We start from the raw sequence: 17,872 nt of genomic DNA on the forward strand, positions 1-17,872 counted from the left end.
GGGAGAAAGAAATTAGATTTGTTTTGTTCCGATGGGCATAATGAAAAGTGTGTGCATGTTTGTGTGTGTGAGTGTCTCATTAGGCCCTTTGTCAGCCTGCTATAGCTATAGTAGTCATTATGCACTACGTGGAGTGTCAGCGCGTGCTGAATTGAGTGTCTCGTTGGCGAGAGTATTGATAAGCATTGATCTTACCGTATGACTTGAGCTCTAGGCTGTTAATGGGAGAAGAGGGTCCCTAACCACATCTGGCTATTATTTATGCCCGTTACCATGACGACGGGAAGATGTTTCATCTGTGACAGAAAGAACAATGAAACCAATGAAGGGTTAAGAATGTCACACACACACACACACATGCAAAAGACACAATTAACTGAAGTTATGCATGATTGGAATCATTGATGCTTCACACATATCAAATATAAAAGAAGCCATTTCTTTCAAAAAGCTTCTTGATTTCCTTTTGTGTTCTTTGGGTGAATCTCATAAAGCTTGTTAAATACATGTCTGGGTCATATTTTGCATTTCCTTGACAATAAATTCCCCCTCTAATTCTCATTATAATGCAAAATGCAAACAATGCAAAAATTCTAAACAAGAAAATAATGGCACAATTCATAATTTATTTTTTTACACTGTAAAAAAAATTATTGTTGGTTTAACTTAAAAAATGAAGTAACCTGGTTGCCTTCATTTTAAGTTCAAAAAGTGAGTTAATACAACGAAGGAGAATGATTTAATCATCAGAAACTCAAAATTATATGTTATCTGAACTAAATAAATTATTTAAGTTGATTCGACAAAAGAAAAAATGTTGTGATTACTAATCATGAAAAGATTTTTTTACAATGATTTCTTTTAATTATTGGTTCTGAAATACGACCCACACTTTTCCTTGTGAAATTCAACGCTGCGGGTGCAGTTTTTCACAATCAGACTGAGCAAGTAGGGGTTTTATTCCGAATTAATTATGTTCTTGAACAGAGCTAAAGTGAATTATGGTTTTTAATAATGGCAATGGTTTGACTGTGCATGTATGCTTTTAGGAGGGGTGTGTATTATACAGACTTCTCCTCATTATGGTGTAAAAATAGCCAAATGAGAGTTATCTATCACTATCCGCTAGTTCTGAACAAACATACTTGTCTTAAACTCTCACATTTATATACGTGCATAAGAGGTTGATTTGTTCTAGCGATACTTAATAGCTCATCCTGTCCATTGGTTAAAACATATTTATTAGTCCTGCAGGACAAAGGAAAGACAGAGGACCAAAAAGAGACAAAGAACTCGAGTGAGAAAATATGCGACGGTGGAGAAATACCACATTTCACAGGGTGTAAGCGATCACCATGGAAACAGCAGCATGTATGATGTGTGTTTTGAAGGGATGGGGTGTGAGAGTGTAAACAGGTGTTCACACGTGTGCGTGTGTGTTAGTAGTGTGGATGCTTTTCTCTTGAAGCATTTTGATATGAAGGCTCACTCCCTTGAATAATAAGATGATGGGGGGGATACAGTGAGAATCCATGGCTATTAATACAAAGTTTTTTTATCCAGTTTAATTCCTCTTCTGCATTGAAATAAAACGAAGCAGTGAGCAATTGCAGAGACACATTACAGTTGCTATGAGTGCAGGACGGATGTGAAAAAGAGAAAGCAAAACAGAAATCAAGAGAGTGTGTAGTGCAGCGTAAACTGTATTGTTGGGATAGAAGAATCATTAAACATTGGGGGTATAAGCATACACATATACTCGGCTTTTATGATTTTTTAACTTAATGTGCGTAACTAATAAAAGGTTACTAGTTAAGTAGGCTAAATGTATATTTTACCACCATTTCAAATTACTTTTGTTTTTTTTTGCATTTGAAATGTGTCTTTTTTGTCACTAAACAATATTGACTGTTTTCAAATAGGTTTCCCCAATCACTCCCCTCATCTCCCATTGGTTGGACAAACTGATAGTCCCACCCCCAAACTAACGATTCATTGATTGAGCCATTTTAACATCCAAAAATATGTCTAAGCATCCATTAATAATTTGAAAACATCACGTTAAACAGCAAATTTCTAAGTAACAAAGAGACACCGCCATTGCTTTTATACGCCAGTTCTAGTAACAAAGAAGTAATATTGAGTACGTTTTAGATTTTAGACAAAATATTGGCAGTTACTTTGTCTTTTATATTGCTCATCTTCACAAAAATAAAAGTAGCATTTCACTCTGAATCCTGAATGAATCAGCGTGTTTGACCACACCTAAAGTTTAAAGATCAATATAAGCTTTAAAGACTTTAAATTGCTTGAGCATTTCAGAGTGGTAGAGATAACTGCAGTGCATACTTATAATAAACAGAATGTGTGTGTTTTTGGCACTGTTTGCATGGAGTGTGAGTGACTCTTCTTGGTTTGACTACTGTCACCCCCCCCCCCCCCACACACACACACACACATGGCTATTTTAAGATCTCACTTCTGCATAGTCCTCTTCCAGTCTGTAATTTTGTGGTATGTGTATTTCAGTTACTTTAAAACCATAGCATTTTGCTTTGAGAAGAAGGAAAAGAAACCTTAGCAGTAACATGCATGCCATTTAGTGAAGAGATCATATTGCACGTGGAAGTGTGTGTGTTTGAGTGAATAACAGTGCTGTATAGAGCGTCTCACTCACAGCATTAGTGGACAAAGTCTGATTATTAAGAAGTCTCAGTGCTGTTGCTGTTCGCTTTTCTAATTCACATTTTTTGTACATTATCTTGGCTTCAAAAGTACGCCCTTGGCCGTGACATGAAGACATCCCATAAGTGTACTTCCTTTTCATGTTCCCATGGCAACAGTAGTTGCAGTGGCCCTTATGGGGGCTTTTTGGTAAGAGGTTGCGGGTGATTTACGGGCCTGATTTTCTGAGCATGCTCCAAATAGTAACACAAGACAAAGAGCCAAAACAGTGCGAAACACTGCTCACACAGACCGCATCGCACGGCTGTTCACTCACATAAAGCTGATTGTTCTCTGATTTTCTCTCATAAAAGCAGCCATTGTTTAATATCATCTAAAAGACACTGAGGTTTATTTCATGGAGTAGACTATTCTGACTCAATTTCACAATTATGACTTTTCCACTGAGAACGAATTCTACTGAGGATTAATACAAAATACTGTGATTAATTCTTTATTGTCGTTTTGTTCATGCCATTTAAATGTATGAAATGAAATGGATAAATTCTCATAATCAAATATTTGCAAACAAATATTGCACTGGGTACAATTACATTATTTATTTATTGTAAATAAACTAAAATTCAAATATTAAAATATGAATAAATATCACAATGATTCATGCCATTTACATCTAGGATATGAAATGTATGAATTATCATAATCAAACATTTGCAAACAAATAAATTATTAAAAAAAATGAAATGTACTAAATAATTCACTATGATGATTTTTGGAACCTAGCCAACCTAAATATGATAATAAATTATTATTATTAATGCAATTTAGAATATTATTTTTTTAATATGGTCTGTTATGATTTTAGTAAAAAATAACTATTATTATGATTTATATATTATATATTTTATATTTAAATTATTATTTAAAATATTATATTTATATTTAAAAATTGTGTTGGATTATTATTTTTTAAGTGATATTATTTTCATTAATATTGTTTATTAATATGATAGTTAATAATAATAATGTTTAAATGATATTGTCATTTTATTAATATTAACAAACTTTTGTGACATAGCTTTTCATTAGTCTTACCCCGTACCTGTAAAGGCTGAAAATATTTGGGATGCTTGTGAAATAAAGTTAAACAAGAGCATTTTGGGTTCACAATGAATGTTAAAACATTCAAAAGGAGCCGCACATCTTCTATAATGGAGTGTTTTGAGGCAATCATTGTGGATTTCAGGCTATACGTGTTTGTAATGTAAAGTCCACAACAAATTGCAGTTATTTCAAAAGCTCACACATAGCCTTATATAACTGATAACACTGTAAAGAACAATAACCGTAACATTTGTCAGGTGAGCAGAGCACCAGAGGGAGAGGAGATTCAGACTGGAAAATGCTTGAACCACACTTGTAATTTGAAGGTTGTCTGATTTAATGAAGCTAATTAGGGGTGTAAGTGGGTGATCTAATCAAAGCGCACTCTAAACAGAAGGACTGTGGATGTGAGAGGCCCATCAGTCTGACCCCCCCACCCCGCGCTGAGCAGTAATGGTACGCTCCCATGTAATGGACTGCATGGATCACTGTTGTGTGTCTCTGGGGTGGGATCGGTTGGCGAGGACATTATTTGGGTTACTCTATCTTTTCCTCTTTGCCACTCTCAGTCTAAAACATTCATGAGGTTCCTCGGGTCAAATCAGTACCAGTCTCGTGCAGTTAGACCGTGACTAATAGCATCAGGCCGCCCACTTAGACAGGAAGACAACATCTGACACAGATGAAAAGCAGGCAGCCAACTACAATCTGTCGTTAACAAATGATCTGTATTTTAACGGTAAAATACTGTAAAAATGCTACAGTTATACTGTTAATCGGTTAACAGAAAGTTTCCTTACTATATACGGTAAATAAATGTGATAGATCTAATGGTACATTTAATGTAATTTTACTGTAAAATACCGTTAGATTTACAGTTTTTGGAAGTGAAAAAGAACAACCCATTGTATAATTTACAGTAAACAAACGTAAATTGACACCCCCACAATTCCCTGCATGACCACTTAGACAGGAAGACAACATCTGACACACATGAAAAGCAGGCAGCCAAATACAATCTGTCGTTAACAAATGATCTGTATTTTAACGGTAAAATACTGTAAAAATGCTACAGTTAAACTGTTAATTGGTTAACAGAAAGTTTCCTTACTATATACGGTAAATAACTGTGATAGATCTAATGGCACATTTAATGTAATTTTACCGTAAAATACCGTTAGATTTACAGTTTTTGGAAGTGAAAAAGAACAACTCATTGTAAAATTTACAGTAAAAAAACGTAAATTGACATCCCCACAATTCCCTGCATGACCACTTAGACAGGAAGACAACATCTGACACACATGAAAAGCAGGCAGCCAACTACAATCTGTCATTAAAAATGATCGTGATTTTAACAGTAAAATACTGTAAAAATGCTACAGTTAAACTGTTAATTGGTTAACAGAAAGTTTCCTTACTATATACGGTAAATAACTGTGATAGATCTAATGTTACATTTAATGTTATTTTACTGTAAAATACCATTAGATTTACAGTTTTTGGAAGTGAAAAAGAACAACTCATTGTATAATTTACAGTAAAAAAAAAACGTAAATTGATATCCCCACAATTCCCTGTGTGACATTTATGTTTGTAATCATGTATGTAAACATGATTTATGTTTGTTGAAATAACTGTTTCTTCATAATTTTTTCTAATCAGTTGTGTACATTAGGTTTTTATGTTACATGTAATGTTGTTAAATTAGTGTTTATTGCATTTTTTACATTTCATGTGTGTTTAATGTTTGTGTGAATTAAACTGTGAAGCTTCTATAAAATAGTATTAACTTTCTTGTGGAAAAGCTGCTTGAGATGAACTTTGATTGATCATGTGACTCTCATCCTTTCTGTAATTTGGTGGTTTTCAGTGTATTACAAAACAAATATTAATCCTTCAATATGTCATTAAATTAACATTATATCTGATAATGAATTACGGTTTATTACTGTAAATTTTAAGTTAAGTCTGTAAAACCAATAACATTGCTATCATATTTTTGACGGTAAAGATCTGGCAACCACAGCAGCCGGTATTTTACCGTAAAAATGATGGTTTATTTTTTTACAGTGTTTTACTGTTCTGCTTTACAGTAAAACGAGTTCCAAATGATTGACGGCTGATCGCAGGAAAGCTGTGTGTGTAAAAACGTGTGATAAAGAACAAAAAGGATTGCAACACTTGTGAGGATTGTAAACGTGTGCATGCCGTATCCTCTCATTACAGTGCGGCGAAGGAGACTGTGTATTACGGCTATACATTGAGTCATGCTTTGACACTGCAGAAGGAAAAGAGAGGTGATGACTGAAGTGTTGTAGTGTCATTTGTCTAGTGAGCATCTGGATGACGGCTGTTTGCTTCTCCATATCTACCCATACATTAGACCTCCACTTGTCCCTGCTGATTATAGATCTCCTGCTGCTCTGAATGGTGCAGTCTCAGTTAACACGGGGGTTAGCTTCACATTTGGACACTGCGGGTTTGAATTGAATCAGTTTCTATTTGTTGTTTTTCTGTCCTGCAGCCTCCGTTTGCTTATCTTCTCTCCTCCTCCTCCTCCTCCTTCTTTAAGGGTGTGTCATACAGAATTAGAGGTTTGTGGTGGAAGAACTCTTGAGAAACTCTTGACAGCTGCTATAAATAGAGCCAAAAAGAGATATAATATATAGTTATATATACTGTGTTCCTGCCTACATTTGTATATTGTTTCTGTTTTTATTATTTTTTTGGACATTTATGTTAATCACTCTGTCAAATAATGAATAGAAATGAAGGTAGATTGTAAAATGTGCAGTTATTGTCAGCATGATTTTTTGCTTCCATAATGCGACATGTTTTTGAGTGGAACAAGAAAAAATGTAGGATGGGACTAATTGGATGTAGGATTTTGTCCTTTCAGGAAGTGATTGGATCATGAAGTAGTTTGTCAAATGGTTGATATCATCTAATTGCCAACACAACCAAATGCAAGTGACATCAGCGTTGTTTCGGAGGATTATTATATTTATATAGGATTAAGTTAATTTAGATGTTACCACATTAAACAATACAAAGCTTTTTTTTTCTTTAACACAATGTAATTAAAATCAGCATCCAACTATGCACACTGAAATTCAATCCATCATGTGGGAACAAGGAGACAAAATGTATATCTCTTTAATGACAGAACATCCTTAAATGGAGACTAAATGCTTTTTAGTGCCTATGGGGACCATATACTCTTCTAACACGCCACAACATTATACATCTCAGTTAGATGCTTTTATTTTAATTGCTGACTCTAGTTTTGAGAGACTTATTTACATTTTGAAGCTTTTTTCTGAACACCCATTTAAAGTGATTTATTCAATTTCTCATTTTTAATCTGTAAAAGCCACTGAGATGGGCGGTTATACATGTTAGGCAAGCAAATTTGGTGAGAGATGGATATGTTTGGAGTGAGGCATATTGATTAAAGGGTCACATTCATGCACTCCACTCTAAAACTTATGGTGCGTAAACACTTCAGAGAGTTTATCAGATAGCTCATTTTTGCTTCAAAGAGCTTAAGTATCCATCATTTTATTTCAGAGTCCCTGGTATAAACAAACGTCTGCCATCTGCCAGGTTTGCAGCTTGATGTCACCCGGAGCATTGTCAGATGTGGTTAGTTGTTGTATTTCCCAACAAAATTGTCCACAGTGACCAGAAATAAAAAAGTATTACAGAGAGGAGAAGTTGCATCAGATTAAGAGAGAGAATGCAATACCAAAGTTCATGTAAGGAATAGTTTACTCAAAAATGACATTATTTACTAAAACCACATGACTTTCTTTTTCTGTGGAAAACTGAGCAAACAAAGCCAATGAATCAGAATTTCTGAACGAAACAGAGAAGGATTCAATAACCGTCATATTTGCTGCGTCTGAAACAAAAATATATTGCAATATACTAGAATTTGTATTGCAATACATTAGAAAATATATTTCAATGTATCAGAAACTTCCTCATATATTTGAAAATATTTTACAATATATGGATGGACAACCTGCTATATATTTATATATTTAAAAAAAAATATGTACACTCTAAAAAATGCTGGGTTGTTTCAACCCAAATTTGGGTCAAATGTGGACAAACCCAAATGTTAGGTTAAAAATGTAATTAAAAAATTAACAGTTGAAAGTGAAAGTTGAAGTTGGGTTACAATTTGTAATTACATTTTTAACCCAACATTTGGGTTTGTCCATATTTGACACAACTCCACATTTATTTATTCAACATATGAAAACAGCAATAATTGCAGTATTGTCCAATATATTGCAATATCGAACTATATATATATATTAGGGCTGTCAAACGATTAATCCTGATTAATCGCATCCAAAATAAAAGTTTGTGTTAACATAATATATGTGGGTGCACTGTGTATAATTATTTTGTATATAAATAAATACACACACATGCTTGAATATTTAAGAAATATTTTCATGTATATACTGTGTATAGATTTATATATAATTTATATAAATTTTATAAGATTTATATATAAATAATATTTTTTCTTAAATATACATGCATGTGTGTGTATTTATATTATTAAATAATTATACACAGTGCACCCACATATATAATGTAAACACAAACTTTCATTTTGGATGCGATTAATTGCGCTTAATCATTTGACAGCCCAATCGATCAATCATTAATCGCGATTAATCGAGATCAATCGTTTGATATATTATTATATAATATATCATAATGATATCTTACTAAATATCACAATATATGGAGACACATGAAAAATATTGTCAAATAATACTTGTATATTGAGAAATATATCTTTGTTTCTGAGTTGTGGAATGAAACGGTTAAGTGACTCAGTGACTCAGAAGTGATTCACTATTTCAATATTAGGTTTTACAAGCGATACACAGCAAAAGTTGGTATTGTTTAGTTTCTGAATGAATCTACATTTTTTGAAGGGATCTATTAAGCTAACGATTCAATGATTCACTCATAAAGACAGCCACAGTTTCTTTTCTGAATGATTCAGTGTTTCTGAATGAATATGTTGAGCAAATGATTCAGTGATTCACTAAGAGAGTCAATCATGCATTCATTTAAGCCAAAGAAAAACTTCTCCTCTGCCATAGTTTTCACGTCTCGAGGCAGCATATTACGTGCGATTCAGTTTTCATATTTAGATGTGTGTTTGGGTGAACTGTTCCATCTTACTGTATAACCTGCACTAACTCTTCAAAGCTTTGTGTGACAAGCACAAGTCTTTGATCGCTATACAGAATGCAAGATAAAATGCAGCTTCTGAGCTCTCGCATTTGAAATGACAGCGGCTGTAGACGAGTGTCTGTTTCCTATTCTCCAAACCAGGATGTCTTTGTTCCTATGGGAATGCTTTGGCTGTATGGGATGTGAACAATGACTACAGGCCGCATTTCAACTATCTTTTTCTCCCCTCTCTCTTCTCTTTAGCTGACGCAAGCACTTCCTTCCGTCTCCGAGACTAGCTAATTACCCACATGGGTGCTTAGCGTTGGCCTGGAAACGCTATTGACAACCCAGCGATGATTTAAGCTTTATTGCATCATCAATGATGTCAGAAAGTGTAATCATTCTTAACCTCAGGAACTATATGAGGTTATACAGCAAAGTCAAGAGGGAAAGAATGAATCAAATGTGGGAAGTCATATCATAGTCTTTCTTGAGGTGAGAGGTTCGGCTGATTGGATCGAGAATAATTGCATACGCAGAACACAAAAGGTCACCTATGTTGTCTTATTGTTATATTATGAGGTCAGTGTGTGTTTGGAAACCTCTCGTCATTATCTGTGTGTGTGGTCTGTGAGTGTGAGGGAATGGACTCTATTGTTTGACTGTCTCTTGTGTTTTGTTTTGATGGATGGAGCCTTTGAGTGGCAGATGGCTCTCCAGCCTGCAGACGTGTTATCACACACCAGGGGGTCCACACACACAAACACACAAACACACTGACACAACTCAGTGCATTAGACCACCAACATGTCGATTTCTTTAATTGAGGGGAGGGTTTCCCCTTTTCATTTACTAAATGGCGCTTTCCACAAGTAGGGTACAAAATAAAGCTTAAGAAGTCTTAAAAATTATTATTTTTTTGGTCAAGTGTGTAATTTCTGTGCTACTGGGCTGGCATCACCAATGACTTTGATTTTTTACTTTTTGATTTTTTTTTTTAACAAATTACACACTACAGCTTTAGCATTCAAAAAATGTTGTTTGTTCACCTCATAAATATTTTATGAGCTATGTTAGTTTCTATATAACTCGTTTTTTTGTGGGATTTCATTATTTTCAAGAAATAAGCCTAAACATTACATAAATGAAAACATCAAAATGGGTCATCAAAAGGGTCGCAAATTTAGCCTATGCTAAACTCACTGGGGCTATCTAATTTGGGATTAAATAATATATTAAAATTAAATTAAATATTCAACAAATAAAATAAAATAATAAAATATTCATATTCGCAGTGAGTTAGTGCCAAGCTTAAGTCTGAATGTGTGTTTGGATTTTTGAATAATCTCTGTTTTGTGTAACGCTGTTGTTTTTGGCCTAGAGTTGCAGGACAGATGCAGTAAACTTGCTGCAAATATATGAATACGAAAGTGCTTTCGGTGACATCCGCATCCCGTTGTTTGTGAGTTTGAAGGACGTGAAGCCATTTTTCTCTGCCTGTCTTCAAGGTGACACGTTCCTCGGCTAGTTTCAGATGTAATGTGATCTGAGGGACAATATGGACGGATGGAGACGCAGAGGGAAGAACGAGACGAATGAATAATGACAGCCTGGGTCGGCCAAAGAGAAAGCGTGTTTACATTCGTTTTGCACAAGGACAGTAATACAAAGATGAAGAGGGACAGAACAGGAGATAAAAGGATGCAGATTCGTCCCGATAGTCTCAAGAAAGAGTTTGGATAATGTATACTGGTGTGTGTGTGTGTGTGAGTCCAAATTCAGTATGCAATTAGAGTGCTGTGTCGGCATCACCACGCCAGGATGCTGACACACTCATAAAAAGCCCCACAAACAACTCAAACACACACACAGCAGAGGTCCTGTGAAGTATAATGCAGTTAGCAGTCATATTCACGACTCTAGGTCGGCTTTTGCCTAAATTGTGGGGAACAAATATCCCCTCAAGGACCGTAAAACTTCTAATCGCCTACAATGGAAGACAAGCAAACAGTCCCCATGAGGAAAACGCCTAAATAAACAGACTAAATAATGCCGTAATGGAGGTTTTCTGTCAAGGTTATGGGATAAAAACATTATTAGCTCAGTATAACAACAATAGAAATCAATGGAAGTCCCCACTATGATAGAAAAAAAACAAACATGGGCTATTCGACTCCAATCTCTGCAGCTTTTTAGCTCTGATTCAATGTTCTTGACCTACTATCCTGGTTCTAGACCACTTTTACAGCACTCACCCACACGCCAACTCACACACCCCTCTGATGAAATATCGTAGGAGAACATGACAAACACATCTTAACTGGTCTGACTAAGTGTATAGCCAGACATTTGGGTGAAGACACTCTTTATTTTGTGGTTTCTGACTGAATCAGTCATCTGAGGTGAATGAAACACTCTGAATGTATTTACAGACGCCTTAAAGGGAAAGTTCACCCAAAAATTCACCATTCACCCTCATGTTTCTCCAGGCCTGTATGACTTTCCTTCTTCTGTGGAACACAAAAGTGTCTGTTTCTTTTTTTTTTTTTTTTTTTTGTCCAATGAAAGTCAATTATTGTTTTGGACTTTCATTATATGTTTCAAAATTATGTTCTTTTGTGTTTCGCAGAAGGAAAGACATACACAATTGGAACTACATTAGGGTAAGTAAATGAGAATTTACATTTTTGGGTGAACTGTCCCTTTAAGAACAACACAGCATTTGTCTAGTAATTGTTAGCACTTTTCACTTTTGTAAAAGTGGATTAGGCTGAACCTATATGACAAAAGAGCTTAATGCAACACACACACACGGACACGGACACACTCAAGCTCGTTCATTAGGTCATAGGTGAATGGGAAAGATCCTCCTGTGGTTGTCTGGGTGCAGTGAGTCAGAATGTTTCATTTTAAGTTCCCACACACACTTCTGACTACTTCAATAATGTGTTTTAAGTTGTTTTTATCAGATTAAGAAAATATGAAATGGAACATTTCATTGCTCTTCTTTTTGCAATGCAAATATATAATTCATTTTCTGCTTGCTTTTATGACTCTCATTGCCAGCGTAATAATTGTTATTTGAAAAATAGCAAAATTATAATTAGAGAATTAAATGCTTTAGCAAAAGAGAAATGAGAAAATGCTAATTCAAAATGAGAAAAAGCTCATTCAAACCATAATGAGATTGAAGCCTCGTCTCTTTCCACAAGGAAAAAAATTATGAATAAACTGGAATCTTACAAAAAAGCAATGCACCATGAGGGTATCAGATGTTAAAGACATATTACTTATATATATATATATATATATATATATATGTACTGTATAGCATTTAGATGATACTCCAAGGTACTTTAAAGAATACCATGGAAAAAAAAAACATGGCATTTTCATGGGACAAGTCCAAAATAAAAGGAATTTACAACATGGCATTTCCATAGGCCTAAAAAAACATGGCGTTTCCATTGGACATCTCAAAAGATAATTCCATTGGAGAAGTAAAAAAAGAAGGCAGGTCCATGAGACGTCTAAGAAAAACATGGTATTTCCATGGGATATGTCCCACCCACTAAAACATGCCCTTTCCATTGGACAAGTGAAAAAAACAAACAAAAAAAAACACACAAAAAAACCCTCCAACCCAAAAAACAGGGCTTTACTCACCTACCACAATAATGCAATATTGTATAAATCATTTTTTTATGCTCTTTTATTAATTAATCAGCATATCCATGTTAATTAAATTTAACTTTCAATTGATTGAGAGACCTAGAATTATATGTTTTCTATTGCTAATGGGAAATGGTTCAACATCAAATAAAAATCTGGCTTTGTTTTTGTGCGCTGGCGGGGATCTGATGGCCTGTATTTGTCCAAATGGAGCCCTGTCATCCTTATTGCCTAAAAACATCTTTTTTATTACTGTGAATGTGAGTTTAAGAGTGAGTGCATTTTAGTCGTAGTCTGACTTATGGTTTTGTGTGCTCAGATCGGTGATAAGGGAACTGATGTGTTTTAGAGTATGTTACGGGTAGATAGAAACAGATTAATCCTCTGGTATACCATAATCCTCGGCTGATGGATGACTGTGTGATCGTGGCTCGGCCTGCTGCGAATGAGCAGTGCAAGGTCATGTGTACAGCTGGGCTAGCTAATAATACAACGTTTTTATATGCAGCTATTTCAGTATCTATATATTAGTGCTGTTCATTGGCTGTAAACTGTGTTTAGGAGGCTAAAGCTCATTTAGTTTTCTGATTTCCCATAGGACTAAACAAAATCTCTGTGCCTCGGGTTCTTTAGTTTCCCGGCTCTCCGGAATAAAACATTACCATTAGATCCTAATCTATCAGCAGTGAGACATTTCATCAATGTACAGCCTCAGATCTTCACAGTTTAATATTCATAAAGCTGGCCACTACATGGTTTGTCTCTAACAATGGCTCACTGTCTGATGAAGCGGGTGAGCTGAAGGTCACTCAGCGGAGGGGGGGCAGGTGCTGTGCCACCGTCAGCGGTGTTGTCAGCATATGGGAAATTACAGCAGGTGTGTTTCCAATGGACCAATTTAATAACAGCAAGATCCACATGGACACAGGTGGGATAATTTTAGAGGATGTTCAGGCAGAGCAAGCCCATATTCAACCCCAAACACACACACACTTTGTTTGCAGATTAGTTTCTGGTTGTAATGAGTTACACTCTAAAAAATGCTGGGTTGTTTTAACCCATTTTTTTCTGTCAAAAAATGAAATGAAATGAAAAAAATGCAATTTATAATTTTTTTCCCCATATTTGACCCAAAATTTGGTTATAACAACCCAGCATTTTTTAGAGTGTAACTCAGAAACAATGATCTGCAAACAAAGTGTGTGTGTGTGTTTGGGGTTGAATATGGGCTTGCTCTGCCTGAACATCCACTAAAATTATCCCACCTGCGTCCATGTGGATCTTGCTGTTATTAAATTGGTCCATTGGACACCTGCTGTAATTTCCCATATGCTGACAACTGACAGTGGCACAGCACCTGCCCCCCCCCCCCCCTCTCCTAAAACAACCCAGCATTTTTATAGTGAAGCAGACAAGATAAGTTCAGCATTTGAGGTTTTTTTTTTTTTTTAAAGAAATTAATCCTTTTATTTTTTAGCAACGATGCATTGAATTGATCAGAGGTAACAGTGAAGATTTATTATGTTACAAAAAGATTTCTGTTTCAAATAACTGCTATTTTATTCATTAAACAATCCTGAATAGAAAAGTGTATCAGGGATTTTACAAAGCTATTTATCTGTTTTCAACATTGAAATGTTTCTAATCAGGATAATGATTTCTGAAGGATCATGTGACCCTGGAAATTCAGCTTTGCATCACAAAATTACATTTTAAAGTAAATTGAAAATAAAAATTGTACTTTCCTTTTGTTTAAGTTTTTGACCTGTCCCTAAAACAACCCTTTTGACGTGAAGTATCATGAAAATTGAAAAAAAAAAAAAAGTCAGTTTTTTTGGCTTCATAACTGGCTCAAATGGAATCTGCACACTTTTCCACGCTAAAAAGATCAAATCAGCTAAAATATTTCATAAACACCGACATAAGAACCTGAATGACGGCTCTTCGAATTCTGCGGGCTAGTATTCCATGTGGGCATTTATACCTAAATATGCAAGATTATACAGAAGGATTACTTAGATGAGTGAGTGATAAACTGGCTTGCGGATGCGAGGGATTTGAACATTTCTAAAAGACCAATTAAATCACATAAACCATCTCTCGCTATCACTCGCGCGCTAATGACGACCCCTCAGGTTGTCGACCCTGCTGGTCTGTTTCTCGTCCAATAGCCTCTCTATTCCTCATTAACACATCGTCCTCTGTCATTCTGCTTTTCCTTTCATCCTTTCATTCCCAGCAGTCTCGGTTTCATTCGGATCCCTTACCTCGAGCTGGACTGAGACATCAGACGCTCTGAGAACGCTGTGTCATTAACACACTTTTAAACAAAGTTCTCTTTGTGCGAAAACACATAATGACTCTTAACATAACACAAATACATGTTATAAGTCAAGATAACGTTACGTGTGTGCGAATAAACGAATGTAGTATAGAGCTCGCACTGCTATAAGCAGCGTGGCACAGAGACTGCTTTCATTGGGCACCATTTCAGCAGAGCTGGTCATTAGCTTTCATCTAGTGTTATTTCAGCAGTGCCGGTCACTCTCTGCGGACTCGCTGCTGAGAGACAAACTGTAGAAAACTATTACTGTCAGTTACAACATGGCAGAGCGTCTACAGGCATCAGCATGCTTCAATTATTGAATCACTCATTGTAACACAGTGCTGCAACTGAATGTATTATATGGAGATTTGTTGGATGGCTTTGCATTATTAAAGACATGCCTTTTTAATGAGGGCATCCATTCAGACAAATGAACGTGTGTGTGTGTGTGTGTGTGCATTCAAGTGGCCATATGAACACTGCACTATCGATTCAACAAAAACCTGCCTTGTCTATGTTTCTTTTGCTCCAGCCTGATTGGCTCTTCTAACATCTCTTTCTCTTTCTTTGTTTTCTTCAGTTATGAGGAGGAACCCGTTCGCGACGGAGGGCTGCTGTCGGAAAGGCTCTAGAAATGCCCTACAGGAGCTGTACAACCCCACACAGGTATCAGTTCATTACAGTGAAATGTGGTGACAGTGTTTAAATAAGAATATGGGGACAATGAGTTCATCATAAGTGGTCTGGCATAAACCATGGCTAATAAACCGCACCATCAGGGGCCGTTTTATACATGACAGTGTTTTCAGCTAAAAATGCTAAACTTTTGCCCATTCATTTACGCAACAGCTGTGTTTTGGGGGCCTGAAAATGCACATTTACAGTTTATAGACCAGGGTCACTTGTAGTAATAATTCAACCTCATCATTCGCCCTGACAAAATCGCTTTGATGCTTTAAAAAAAAAAATATATATATATATATATATATATATATTTACCCCTCTGTAAAAGTAGAAGTAGCACCTCATTGCAGTACACAAGATCCAGGGGGCGGAGTTGGATCCAGATCTAAGGGATGGAGATGGGTAGGGTTAAGGGTGGGGTTAGGTATCAGGGGGTGGAGATGGGTAGGATTAGGGGTGGAGTTAGGTATCAGGGGGTGGAGATGGGTAGGGTTAAGGGTGGGGTTAGGTATCAGGGGGTGGAGATGGGTAGGATTAGGGGTGGAGTTAGGTATCAGGGGGTGGAGATGGATAGGATTAGGGGTGGAGTTAGGTATCAGGGGGTGGAGATGGATAGGATTAGGGGTGGAGTTAGGTATCAGGGGGTGGAGATGGATAGGATTAGGGGTGGAGTTAGGTATCAGGGGGTGGAGATGGATAGGATTAGGGGTGGAGTTAGGTATCAGGGGGTGGAGATGGATAGGATTAGGGGTGGAGTTAGGTATCAGGGGGCGGAGATGGGTAGGATTAGGGGTGGAGTTAGGGATCAGGGGGCAATTTTAATGAAATCTGATTTAGTGAAAAAGGATATTCAGTGAGAAAAATGTAGGGTGTATCAAGTCTATCCAATCTTTAAATACATTTTTACTAGAATTGATCTTGGAATAACATGCACCAATGAATGGTTCAAAATAATGCCAGTCACGTATTAGAGAGTAAATCAGGTCAGTTTTGATTTCACGGGTCTATAAGTTTCGGTCTTCTCTGCATCGAGGTCAGCGGGAAAGAATAACCTCTGGACCGTCACTGGAATGCCTGAGCACGTTACTATGGAAACATTCACATTTCATTTCCAATGTAAAACACGCAGGTCTAGAGCTTAGCCGAGCAGATTGACTCGACCACAAAGCGAACATTATGCGAGGATTGATTTCATCCGGTTTAATTTCACCCCTCTCCCTGTCTTTATTTCTCACGCTCACCTTCCTGCACGTTTTCAGCCACCTCCACCCTTTTGTGATTGATCGTATACCCCATTTGTTCTTTGTCACCCGAGCGTTCCAGAAAGCAAGGGAAGAGAGTGTATCTGTAATAGTTTGTTTTCATCTCATGTTCAAAAACTCTTTCACCTTGAGCAAACAGCCTCAGCGCTGTCAGAGCGTTTTGCACGTAAAAAAAAGCGGAGAACTCCAAATGTCACAGCACAAGCAGGCAGTAGGTGGTCTCGTCTGGCACTACAAACACACATTTGTCTTTTTATCAACTTCAAATGCATTTATACTGAGCCAATGATATTTTCTATCCCTTAAAGGAATATTCTGGGTTCAGTACAAGTTAAGCTCAATAAACAACATTTGTGGCATAATGCTTATTACCACAAAAATACATTTCCATTTGTCTCTCCTTTGGGTTACAATGACACTAACAATAGAGTGCCGAAGTGATGACATCATTTTGTCGGACAACTCATAAGTTAGCGGCGAATGGGTTCCCTCGATCGAAAAGTTATGCGTTTTCCCCATAGACTTTTGGAAAATCGCAAAAAATAAGATCTGTGTTCAACAAAGACTTTTGACCCTTACATGTTTTGTCTATCAAGATAATCTTTACAATTTTATCCAAAATGTATACATTTTGAAGCCTATTTAAAGTTTTTAACAATACAATAAAATTTTAAAAAACACAAGCAGGTTATAACTGGTGTGTTTTATGTCATAGATCAAAACGTGAAAATATTTAGAGGCTTCGTTCACCACAGACCTTATTTTAGGCGATTTAGCAAAAACCCATTAAATAAACCCATGGACTTTAGGGCTAGGGAACCGGAAGTGCTAAAATGCTAACTCACTTCCTCGGTTTGGCCTACAAAGTGGCGTCTTAACTTCGGCACTCTATTAGAGTTCATTAGTCCCCATTTTAAGCGGCACT

At 36.3% G+C, this 17,872-nt stretch overlaps 1 protein-coding gene and 1 long non-coding RNA gene across 3 annotated transcripts in view; one reads left to right on the forward strand and one right to left on the reverse strand.

Annotated features, from left to right (window-relative positions):
- Positions 1–17,872, forward strand: part of chst11 (carbohydrate sulfotransferase 11) — a 40,280-nt gene that overhangs the window by 4,472 nt on the left and 17,936 nt on the right. For both annotated transcript variants that reach the window (XM_039667788.2, XM_039667790.2), the window contains exon 2: positions 15,582–15,667. In XM_039667788.2, coding sequence (XP_039523722.1) covers positions 15,582–15,667 — 86 coding nt within the window. The remainder of the gene's footprint in view (positions 1–15,581; positions 15,668–17,872) is intronic.
- The window catches only part of LOC120476730 (uncharacterized), a 30,795-nt gene that overhangs the window by 4,323 nt on the left and 8,600 nt on the right, over positions 1–17,872 (reverse strand). Inside the window, exon 2 of the long non-coding RNA XR_005622251.2 lies at positions 196–296. This is a non-coding gene — a long non-coding RNA (uncharacterized LOC120476730). The remainder of the gene's footprint in view (positions 1–195; positions 297–17,872) is intronic.

Source organism: Pimephales promelas, chromosome 24 (assembly GCF_988280905.1).
Source record: "Pimephales promelas chromosome 24, fPimPro1.hap1.1, whole genome shotgun sequence".
Taxonomy (NCBI): Eukaryota; Metazoa; Chordata; class Actinopteri; order Cypriniformes; family Leuciscidae; genus Pimephales; species Pimephales promelas.